The sequence below is a fragment of the Egretta garzetta genome, unplaced genomic scaffold (genome assembly GCF_000687185.1).
Source record: "Egretta garzetta isolate BGI_Z169 unplaced genomic scaffold, ASM68718v1 scaffold108, whole genome shotgun sequence".
Classification (NCBI taxonomy): domain Eukaryota; kingdom Metazoa; phylum Chordata; class Aves; order Pelecaniformes; family Ardeidae; genus Egretta; species Egretta garzetta.
The window spans coordinates 7,859,453-7,870,202 of NW_009260614.1; the positions used below are offsets into that span (position 1 = coordinate 7,859,453).

Below are 10,750 nucleotides of genomic sequence, written 5' to 3' on the forward strand. Positions count from 1 at the left end.
CACCGGCGGAGGGAGTGTCGCCTGCTAATCAGCTGTGGCTTGGTGGGGGGGATGGACGATGGCGGGGAGGGGGGGGCGAGGGGCATCCTGATGTCTGCGCAGGCTGCTCTGCCACAGCCTTAGCACCTCCCAACAGCCCGATGGCTTTTGAGCATCCATGTGAGGCAGTGCTGGGGGTGCACAGAGTGTCCCGGTGACCGTGTCATGGCGTGCCCAGGAGTGTACAGGGACATTTCAGAGTGACAGGGGGTCTTGAATTGTCACTGGTTGGGCAGCAAAGAGTTAAACATCATGCACAAAGCCCAGCAGCTCTGTCACAGCTTGAAATGCCCTGCTGTGGCCCTGCTATGGCCAGTGGACAAAAAAAAGCCCCTGAAGGCTGGTGTGCCGGGCAGGTCCCCAGTGCCATGAAGGCTGTCCCCTCCTGGGGCTGGTGGGTGGGTCCCCTGGCCAGGCAGGTCTGCAGTGTGGCACTGAGTGCCGTGGCGAAGCTGGTGGCATCACCAGGAGGTCCCAAAGGGCCATCCTGGGACACTGACACAAGTCAGGACCCGGCCTCAGCTTCACCGTGCTGTAGCTCTGCCGGCCGGCGCTGCCTTCCCTTCTCCCCTTGTCCTTTAAGCGCAACCTGGAGGCACTGGCAATGCCGTGCAGCACGCTGTGCAGGGGAATTTAATCACCGTCATTAACCGCACAACAGCATCATTAGGGAGAATGAAGTTCTCACTTCATTGGAGATGTTTAAAACCTCAGCCCCAGCAGTGACAGCGTGGGGGCAACCGAGCAGGGGGGAGTGTGTGGGGTCTATAGGGCTGTCATCTCCCAGGGTTGGGACGTGCCAGCGCAAGTGTGGCGCTCACCACCATGTGCCCCACCCCACCTCCTCATGTCCCCAGGGAGCTGGCACCAACAGGTAGCACTGTGACCGGGCTGCAAGGAAGAGGGGACAGGCGCCATCTGGGTGCAGGACAGCCATGGTGGCTTTGCCACCATCATGTGCTGGGCCCTTGGTTTGCTTTGGTCTTTTTGCAGCTGCAAGGCCAGCAAAGCTGGGGTACCACTGGGACATGCCCCTCACGAGGGTGGGGTTGGCCCTGGCACCTCCAGTGAGGATGGAGGGGGAGGTCCTCAGGGGAGGGGACTTGGCTGCAGATTGCTGCTCCTGGGGGGCTGCAGGGACACGCACCTCTCCCCGTCCTGACCCACTTGCAGATGCTCTACGGGCCCCCACGCTGCCTGTGAGCAGTGATTGCCCAGCTGCAGCAGGGCTCTTCCAGCGCCGTTTGCAGTAAAATTGCAAACTCATTATTTTAATTACGTGCAGCCTTCCTGTGCTAATGAAGTTGGGAGTCTGGTAATGGGGCTTGGTGACGGGCTTCTCTGCTAATTAAGTGCATTGTTCTCGGCTGGGGTTGCTCTCAGCCCCGACGATGCCCCCGGACAGTAGCATCCGCTGGCACCCGTCCCTGGGATGGGCTGGGTTTAGGTTCAGGTTCTGCAGTGCAGGCAGTGGATGTAGGGGTTGTGGGGCGATTGTGGGGCTTTGCCTTTTCCCCAGGGGACAGGGTGTGGGTTATTTGCAGGGCATAACCCTCTTGCTTATACCTAGGCGTTTCCCGTCAGGGAGGTGACACCACGCTACAGTGTGACTGTGCTCTGAAGGGCCACGTGCAGGTGAGGCAGGTGACTGTGAAGCAAAGAGCAGCCCGCTCTGCTTCCCCATCCCCAGCCGGGACACATGGGTGCCGCAGCACCTCCATGCCAGCTCCATCCTCTGGTAGCCTTGCGGTTCCAAGACCGGCCACTTTCAGCTCAGTCCCTGCAGTCACCTCCCTCCCCAGGGCAGCTGGAGTCAGGCGCAATGGATGTGCTGGGGCTGAGGACTCCTCTCTGCTGGGGAGAGCAGCTCTGCTTCACAGGGTGAAGACCAGCACGGTATCACTCACATGCCACCACGATGTCAGGGGACCCCATGCTCCTGCCGGCAGCAAATGCTCTCATTAATTTGTCGAGGGGCCAGGATAAATCAGGGCTGCTCCAGCCCAGTGCCTGTGGTAACAGAGACTGGCCGCCCTGTGTTTGGGGACATGCTGGCTCCATGTATGCCTGTCTGTCCCAGTGTTTTTAGCCCCCAAACTTGTCCCCAGGTCACCGTCGCCTTCGTCGCAAACTGGCCAGGGAAGAGTGGGGCTGGGAGGGTCCAGGGGTCCCGGGTGCTCATCCTACCAGCGCTGAGCATGGCGCTTTATAAATGGGATTTTGGGAGCCATCTGTTTAAAGGAGGAGATAATGAATTAGGGGGAGATGAGAAAAATGCTAAGGCCGGGCGGTTTTTCAGAATGAGCTGGGGTTTGCGGGACGTAAAAGATGAATAACCTCCCCACGTGTTCAATATTCATGAGCTCCCAGCTGTAGTGAGCAGCTCAGCGCTGGGTGGGGACAGCCTCGTCGCTGCATCCTCCCTGCCGGCACGCCGCTGGGACCCGTCTGTGGCCCACAATGAGCTGCGGGGACATGAAACACCTGCAAGGACGCTCCCATGGCTGCCCCTCGCCTGCATCCCGGTCCAGTCTGGTTGGTGAGCAGCTCCCCGGCCCGCGTCAGAGGCAGGTGGCTGCTAATTGACGTTTCCTTCCTCTGTAGTTTGATGAAAGGCTCCAGCGACACCGAACTGATTAAAACATCAAGGGGAGGCCCCTGCGCTTGCCTTTGATTTGTCTCAGGAGATGATTACTGCTCCGCTCGACCGTCCAGCCTGGCTGGCACAGGTGACCCCGGCACGTGCCATCCTGGCACCTCTGCACCTCTCCTGCTGGCACCACCAGGTTGCCAGCACCCTTCCAGCCTGACCGGCCGTGAAGCTGAGCACCATTGGGCTCCCTCCTCACCAGGCGTCGTCCCGCGGCCTCTTTGCTCCTTGCTCAGCTGTGGCTCTGCTCCCTGCAGCTGGAGCAGGACAGTTCCCCGTGTCGAGGGCAGGGCTCAGCCCCCTCTCTCTCTGCCCATGCACTGCCAGCTGCAGCCCCACATGCTGGGCAGGGGCCACGGGCGCCTCCACCAGCCTCTGCCCTCCTCCCTCTGCTGTTGCTATTTCACTTTCTTGCTCTTCACCCCCAGGGACTTTCTCTGGGGTTTGGGCCAATTTGCATACATTTTAATCTATAAAAAATTAAGCGACGCTGGCTGCCGCTCTGAGTCAGACCTCCCCGTCCTGAATCTTAAGGAGCTGAATAATTTTCCACTTTTGCTGAGATGTGTGGAGTCTGATTCATGTTCATTTTGTGCAGCCCCCAGCCCCATGGCGCAGCCGCGCAGGCAGCAGAGGAGCCGTCCTCCTGTCTGGGCCACACTGACAGCGATGGACTGTGGGATTGGGTGCTGGCAGGATCTGGTCCATCGTCTGACAGCCCCCAACTGTGTCCCTGGCCCTTGGGACACTGCGGGGAGCGGGAGATGCCTGGGCTGGACGCATGAGGTAGAGATGGCTTTCCCCTCTCTCTGGGGATGCTCTGGCAGACCTGCTCCCCTGTCCCCCTCCCCGGGCGCTGACGGATGGGCCAGAGCTGTTAATATTCAGCACGCTCCGCCATTTCTCCACCTTCTGCCATCTGCCCAGCTCTGCCCACCATTTCTATTCTTGCTGCCAACATAACGCTCCCTGCCTGGAGCTCAGGGGAGAACGCGCGGGACCCTGGCCCCCAGCCAGCACCGGGTGCCGGTGGGGGGGGACGCTGTGCCAGGGCACCCACCTCCCCCAGTCCCTTCACCCCAGCCCCATGCCAGTGGCAGGGGAGCCCCCCCTGGCACCAAGCTACAGCCACGGGTGCAACCTTGGCATAAATAAGGAATTAGCATCTGGTTTAAGCAGCCCCTCCAGGCACAGGGCTTTGTCATCGTGATACCTGCTTTCATCCGTAAACTACCACGGCAGTTCCCCGGGAAGTCAGCCAAGCTAATAATCCCCCAAAATGGTGCAATAAAATACCCAGAAAGGTGGCACCTTTAAATCATGCCAGAGCCCCGGCTTTGCCACCTGGTGCCAGTGCGTGCCCCTCCGCTTGCTGCTGGGTGCTGGGTAGGCTTGAGCCGGAGCGCTGGGATGCCAGAGCAGGGATGGGGGGCAGCGCCAGCGTTCACTCAGTGCTTTTCCTTGCCAAGTGCCACCTAAGCACCAGCTGCTCCTGGAGCACACCCAGCTTGGACAAACTGGCACCCGTGGGTGATGCAGCCGGCTGTGGGCTGGGGTGCAGTGGCTCGCATGGTGCCTGGGCACAGGGGGATGGTGGCTTGGTCAGCCTGGCTGGCGTGGCTGGGGATGCCAGGGAGGCTGTTCTGCCTGTCCTGGTGGCTCTGGTCCCTGGGGCCAGCTGGTGGGAGCAGCAGCACTATGCTGCGCCGGGTCTCCCTCTGCTCCTCTCCCCGCGGGAGCATTAGGAAGCTGGCAGCGTATTGTTTGATGAGCAGATAATCCGCTGAATTGCAAACAGCTTTACCCAATTGAAGAGGCGGATTACCGCTCTCCAGCTTAATCATGTTGACATCTCGGAGAGTAGCCAGTACTCGTCCTCTTTGGCGCGTGGTGAGGGGCTCGGTGGCAGCACGGAGTCCCCCGGTAACAGCATGTCACAGGGCTGGGGGACAGGACGTGGCTGTGGTGACGGCAGCCAGCCATGACCCTCACTGTTGTGCTTCCCCACAGGTTCACGGATGCAGAGACGGTGGTGATGGGTGACGTGACGTACGGCGCGTGCTGCGTGGACGACTACACGGCCCGGGCCCTTGGCGCTGACTTCTTGGTGCACTACGGACACAGCTGCCTGAGTAGGTGACAGTTGGCCCTCGAGTGCTGCTGAGGTGGCTGTGCGTGGCACTGCAGAGGCTGCACCACTGCCACTATGCTGTGCTGCTCCCTGCCCTGCTTGGTGCCAGCTCAGAGACTTAGTGCCAAGGGCTAATCCCTTCCCAAAGGGATTTCTGTTCTCCAGCCTTGGTTGCTGGCTTTGGATGGGACCAAGCTGACTGGGCAGCTGCCTGCAAGCAGGATTTTGGAGGCAGTAGGGCATGCTCATCCTGCTCGGCCGTGCGCTGCCACAGCACCCAAATTGCTCCTGTGCCCAAGAGCAGAGCAGCAAGGCCATGGCTTGGCAGGACCCTGCTCACCCAGGAGCTGCTGATGGGCACAGGGCTGCTCTCCCCCACCACCCCACAGCTGTGAGCAAGAGCGGAGGGGAGCGATGGCCTGGGGGTCCCGTTCGCCCGGGGGCTGGTGCAGGGCTGGGGAAGGCAGCTTTGCGGGTGTAGTGCAGGCTGGGCGGAGAAGGGAAGGGAAGGGAAGGGAAGGGAAGGGAAGGGAGGAGGAGGCTGTGTGCTCCCCAGGCGGACGGTACTCTGGATCCAGTTGCCATGGAAACTGCGCTGCTGTCCCAGATGCTGCTAACTTTGAAGTCCACCCAGGATGGAATCAGCCCAAAAATAACAATAAGACGCTCTGGGTTTTAAGGTGGATCGGCAGAATTGCCGTAGCGAGTGGCAGGCACGGGGATTGCTGCTGCCGCCGCCTCCACCGCACCCCTCCTGGACGTTTATGGGGCCATATAAATGGCTTTGAAGAATTGCGTCAGGCTCCATATGAAATACTGACTCCTTGCTTGAGAACTGTGTCCCAAAAGCCATGTCAGCGTGAGCGTTTGCGGTGATAAATACCTGTGCTAGGTGCTTTGTTACAGAAGGAGGGTTATGGGCACCACTGGAACAGGGAGTATAAAACCCCTGGTTTGTAGCCTGCTATTACATGAATGAACAGCGGGAGCGGGGGAAGGGGCCATATTCAGCGTGCTCGGGAGCGTGCCAGTGCAAGAGCCGGGCTGCTCTGGGGGATGGGAGTCACATCTCCCGGAGCTGCTCCCTGCAGGGACAGGCCGACACTGCCAGGCTGCCTGTCACCAGCCCAGCCACCATCAGCTGCCCCTGGCTGTGTGGTCCTTGCCTGCACCAGGCTGGGTGGGTTGCAGGACACCCTGGGGTGCCCACAGGGTGCTGAGAGGGTGCTGGGCTCCTTTTGGGCTGCCCACAGTGCTCCCGGCACCGGCTCGGTGCAGCTGCCTCCGCGGGGAGCCCTGTGGCCGATGCTGGGGTGCATCCTGGTACAGCACAGCCCTCTCCCTCCTGGCTCCACGTGCCCCGCGGGAGGGAGTAATTTGCACTTAATTGTGATCAGGTGAAGAGCACCAAAATGGGAAGTGAACGCGGAGCTGTGGATCGATTTGGACTCTGTGTACTTTAATTATTCACTTAATCGTGGTGACACAGGCTTCTTAGCACCGGGGGTAATTAGATTTGTGTTCATTGATTCCCCAGGCTGCCATTATCCAGAGAGAAATGAGCGGGTGCTCTCTGTGGCTCCCACCTGCACTCCCTGCCCAGGGTGCCTGGGGTGCCAGCGCGGGCAGAGGAGTGGCACAGCCCACCCTGGCCTGCCCGCACTGGGGCAGCTGGGACGCAGGGAGCCCCACCAATGTGCTTTATCCCCTGGCTATGGGTGGCACTCACACTCCCTCTCTTCCCCTCACCAGTTCCCATCGACGCCACGCAGGGGCTGAAGATGCTCTATGTGTTTGTGGACATAAAGATCGACACATCCCATTTCCTCGAGACCATTCGCTTCAACTTCGCAGCAGGTGCCTCCCTGGCCCTTGTCAGCACCATCCAGTTTGTCTCCACAGTGCAGGTGAGATAGGGACCCCCAGCCGTGTGGGGCTTGTGCCTCCCCCCCACCTTGGTCCTGGCTCAGTCCCTCCCTGCCCCGGCTCCAGGGCTGCAGCGGCTGCCCCGAGGTGCTGGTGATGATGGTTCCCCTCTGACGAGTCGCTGCGATAATATGCTGCTGCCGTAGTGTTGATCAAGTACTTTATAATAACTCTGATCAATGTTTCATGGCGGCACCCCTCCCTGGCTCCCCCGGGAGCTGCTCTGTAAATGTCAGGGCAGGCAGTGGAGCACTTGGCATTTTGATGCAGTGCAGGCAGCTGCAGGGGAAGCTCCGGCGGGTCTGTCTGTCTGCCCCCTGAACGGCGGCTGGGCAGGACGGGAGGAGATGAATGAGCCTCTTGAGCCATGTCTATCCAAACACGGGGCTATCGAAGCGTTCAGCGTTTTCCCTTGTCTTTAATTGATACGTTGGCTGAGCCTCACTGAGGATCTCAGCTCTGCGGGGCCGTTACCCTCCATGACGGTGACGCCCTGAGCAGACCGGCTCCCCTCCACTGCCACCATGCCGAGGCACAACAGCACAGCCATTGCCACTGGTGTCCTGTGGAGCTGGGACTGCCAGAGCCAGCGTGTCCCCAAGGGTCCCCAGCAGTGCCAGGGACCACCGGCCTCGGCCATGCTCCGTGCCACAGTCTGTCCCTGCTGGCTGGCTGACCCCATGTCTCCCACAGGCGGCATCGCAGGAGCTGCGCTCCCAGTACAAGGTGTGTGTGCCCCAGTGCAAGCCGCTGTCCCCAGGGGAGATCCTGGGCTGCACGTCACCCCGGCTCACTCAGGACACGGATGCCATTGTGTAAGTACCTGGGGTCCTCCCGGACCTTCCTGCTTGGCTGAGGCTGCCCACCCTGCCTGTCTGCCCTGCATGTACCCCCTGCCTGGCCGTGGGGCGGTTCTGGGGGCAGCAGGGGGACATCCGCGGGCTGGGACGGGCCCCTTCCAGCTCCCTGTGCTGCTTGGAGTGGCGTGTGCTCGTAGCACAGAGGAAATAATTGAGTCGTATATCAGAATAGATAATAGATGGAAGGGCGGGTGGATAATTGGAAAAGACAAATGGCCAGGGCCCAACATCACAGCAACATTAATTTTATTTAAGGACAGCAAATTAGAGGGAGCACTTCGCTTCCTATCACCTAATTATTTTAGGTAATGGAAATGCTTAATGTACTGTGAATACAGTGTGCTGCAGAATAAATAAATACAAGGACCCCACCCTTGGGGGGAGCCGGGGAGCCCGGGTGCAGGTTCGGGTCCCGCCGAGCCCCTTCTCACCCTTCTTGCCAAGAGCCAACAGCGCTGGCACCTTTCCGAGCACGGCCATGCAGGGAGCCGGGCTGACGATTGCTGGGGCGGGGGGGTTGCCCTGAGCCGCGCCGGGGCTGAAGGAGAGGCACTGCTTTCCATCTCCTCAAGGGCATTGGGAGCAGGCAGGGGTGGCCGGGCCAGCACTGCGTCAGCGTGAGCGAGTCCTTCCCACTGCTGGAGGAGCCGCGGTGCGGCACCGACCAGTCACCCATGCAGGTGCACGCAGCCAGCGTACCTGCTTCCTCCCCGTGTTATTATTTTCTTCTTTTGCCCGTCTCTGGGGCTAACTTTTGCAGACAAATTAGCTTTGATCTCCCAAAATGTCATTCTCCAATTAAGGGCAAAATCTAGTCAAGTTTTACGTCTGAATTCATTTTCCAAGCCCTCACTCCATTAGGGCAGCTGAATGAAAGACTTTGAAATGTAATTGCTGACTTGAAATCCGATTAGAAATGGAAGCAGCAATGTCTAGAACCAGCCGTTGAGATGGAGCAGCTCTCAGCAGCCCCATGCTGGTGTGGGCATCCTTCCTCTCCCCGAGCACAGCCGCCTCTCCTGCCCCAGCGTGCCGGGGGGGGGCTGCACAGAGATGGGGAGCCCTGGCTGTGCCCGCTGCCACCGGGTCCCAGCACGGAAGCTCAGGCTCCTAGCATCTCCATGCACTGCAGCTTGGGAAACTGGCAGGCACATGGATGGGTGCCGCTGTTTCCCATGTGCCATAGCTCGCTCTCCCCTCTCGGCAGATATTTGGGCGACGGGCGCTTCCACTTGGAGTCCATCATGATCGCCAACCCAGGGATACCTGCCTACAGGTATGGGCAACCTGGGGATATCTGCCTGTAAGTACAGGCAGCCCATGGGCACCCGCTCCAGTCCCCAACAGCCCAGTGGCGAGGAGTGCCCCAGCTCCCCCAGCACGCCAGGGACCAGCCGTCCCCACTGTGCACCCCAAGAGCACCCCCCACCCTGGGGCTGGGCAGGCCCCTGCCTGCAGGGGGCACAGGCAGGCGAGGGGCTGCAGGGTGGGTGAAGAGGTGCAGCAGGGAGACAAACGCCAGCCATTTACTCCGGCTGAATATAAACATTTTGACAAGTACCTGTGAAAGCTCATGGAGGTGCAGCCGTTACAGCCCGGCTGCTGCAGGCAGAGGCCATAAAGCGCGATGATGAGGCCGCTGAAAGCAGATGAAATATCAAGAGCGAAAGGCTGGGCCCATTTGGTGAAATCTGAATTTCTTAGTAGGTCGTTTGTTACTAACGGGAGGCGCGCGTCAGGTTTATGGCGCTGGGGAAGCTGCCGAAACCCGAATGGGATTTGATTAAAATTCTCCTCGTCAAACAAAGCAACAAATCAAAGATTTCTTCATAATTGATGAGCTGGGACTGGGGTGGGGGGGGAGTCAAGTGTGGAGCTGAGCATGCTTAGGGGCTGTGGTGGGACACTCACCTTGTCCCCTCTCTGTACCCTGATGAGCCAACTGGGCCTTGTATCAGCCAGGGGTGGAGGGGGGGGAGATGTGCTGTGGGAGACAATTAGTGCTAATGAGGGAGGGGCATCATTTGGGGGCACAGGGTGATGGGGCATATGTAAGCCTGGCTCTGCTTTGCAGGTATGATCCCTACAGCAAGGTCTTCTCCCAGGAGCACTACAGCCATGAGCGCATGCGCCGTGCTCGGCAGGACGCCATCTGCACCGCCGCCAGCGCCCGCTCCTGGGGGCTTATCCTGGGCACACTGGGGCGGCAGGGCTCCCCTGGCATCCTGCAGGTACCAGCTCTCTCCCCATGGCCACTGCCTGGGCACTGGGCACTGCTCCTGGGCAGGGAGAAGGACCAGTGAGCGATGGCACCATCAGCACAGTGGCCTCACTGTTGTGAAGGCGGAACTGGCACTGCTGGTGGCCCATCAGTTGCCACTGGCTGCGGTCTGCGTGCCCCCAAGCTGAGTGGGCAGGGCAATTAGCAGCAGATGAGGGAGGCTAGACAAGGGCTCATTAAACCTGCCCCTTCCTGGGGAGAGCTGGCCAGCCTTGGAGACACCTCACCCCCCCCAGCAATTAATTCCCTGGGTTTGTTTTAATTGGATGAACTTCCGATCAGGTTTGCCATCCCTGCTCAGCCACTGTCCTGCCACTTTCTGCACCCCAGCTGGGCAAGCGGAGCCGGACTGGTGTCCTGCCCCATGGGAGTGGGGTGTCCCAAGCACAGCAGCCCCGCTCACACCTAGAAATTTTTGGGGACCTGCAGGTGAGATTTGGGGCAGCACAAGGACCAGTGGACAGGGCAGTGAGGTCCTGGCAGCCACTGTCCCGCTGTGGCCCCAGGGAGTGGGGGATGGGGACAAGGACAAGGACGTCCCTGGCCCCTCCTGGGCCCATGTCCTCCTTCTGCAGCCTCTGGCCCACCACTGCGCCGGGTCTGCAACCGCCAAGGGGATGAGGCTGTGGGGCAGAGCTGGGACCTAGAGAGGGTCTGATGGCCAGGAAGGGGCTGTGGGCAGGGCTTGTGGGGCTTGCTGGGGGCATCTGTCTGGGCTCTCCTAATGCTCCAGGGTGCCTTTTCCCCCTGCAGCACCTGGAGTCACGTCTTCGTGCCCTGGGCCGGTCCTTCGTGCGGGTGCTGCTATCCGAGATCTTCCCCAGCAAACTGCAGCTCTTCCCTGACGTGGACGCGGGAGCGGG

General features: G+C 60.2%; 1 protein-coding gene across 1 annotated transcript in view; it reads left to right on the forward strand.

Moving 5' to 3' along the window:
- DPH1 (diphthamide biosynthesis 1) overlaps positions 1–10,750 on the forward strand; it is a 47,238-nt gene that overhangs the window by 35,366 nt on the left and 1,122 nt on the right. Inside the window, 6 exon segments of the mRNA XM_035900552.1 lie at positions 4,700–4,821; positions 6,573–6,727; positions 7,440–7,561; positions 8,814–8,882; positions 9,681–9,837; positions 10,641–10,741. Coding sequence (XP_035756445.1) covers positions 4,700–4,821; positions 6,573–6,727; positions 7,440–7,561; positions 8,814–8,882; positions 9,681–9,837; positions 10,641–10,741 — 726 coding nt within the window.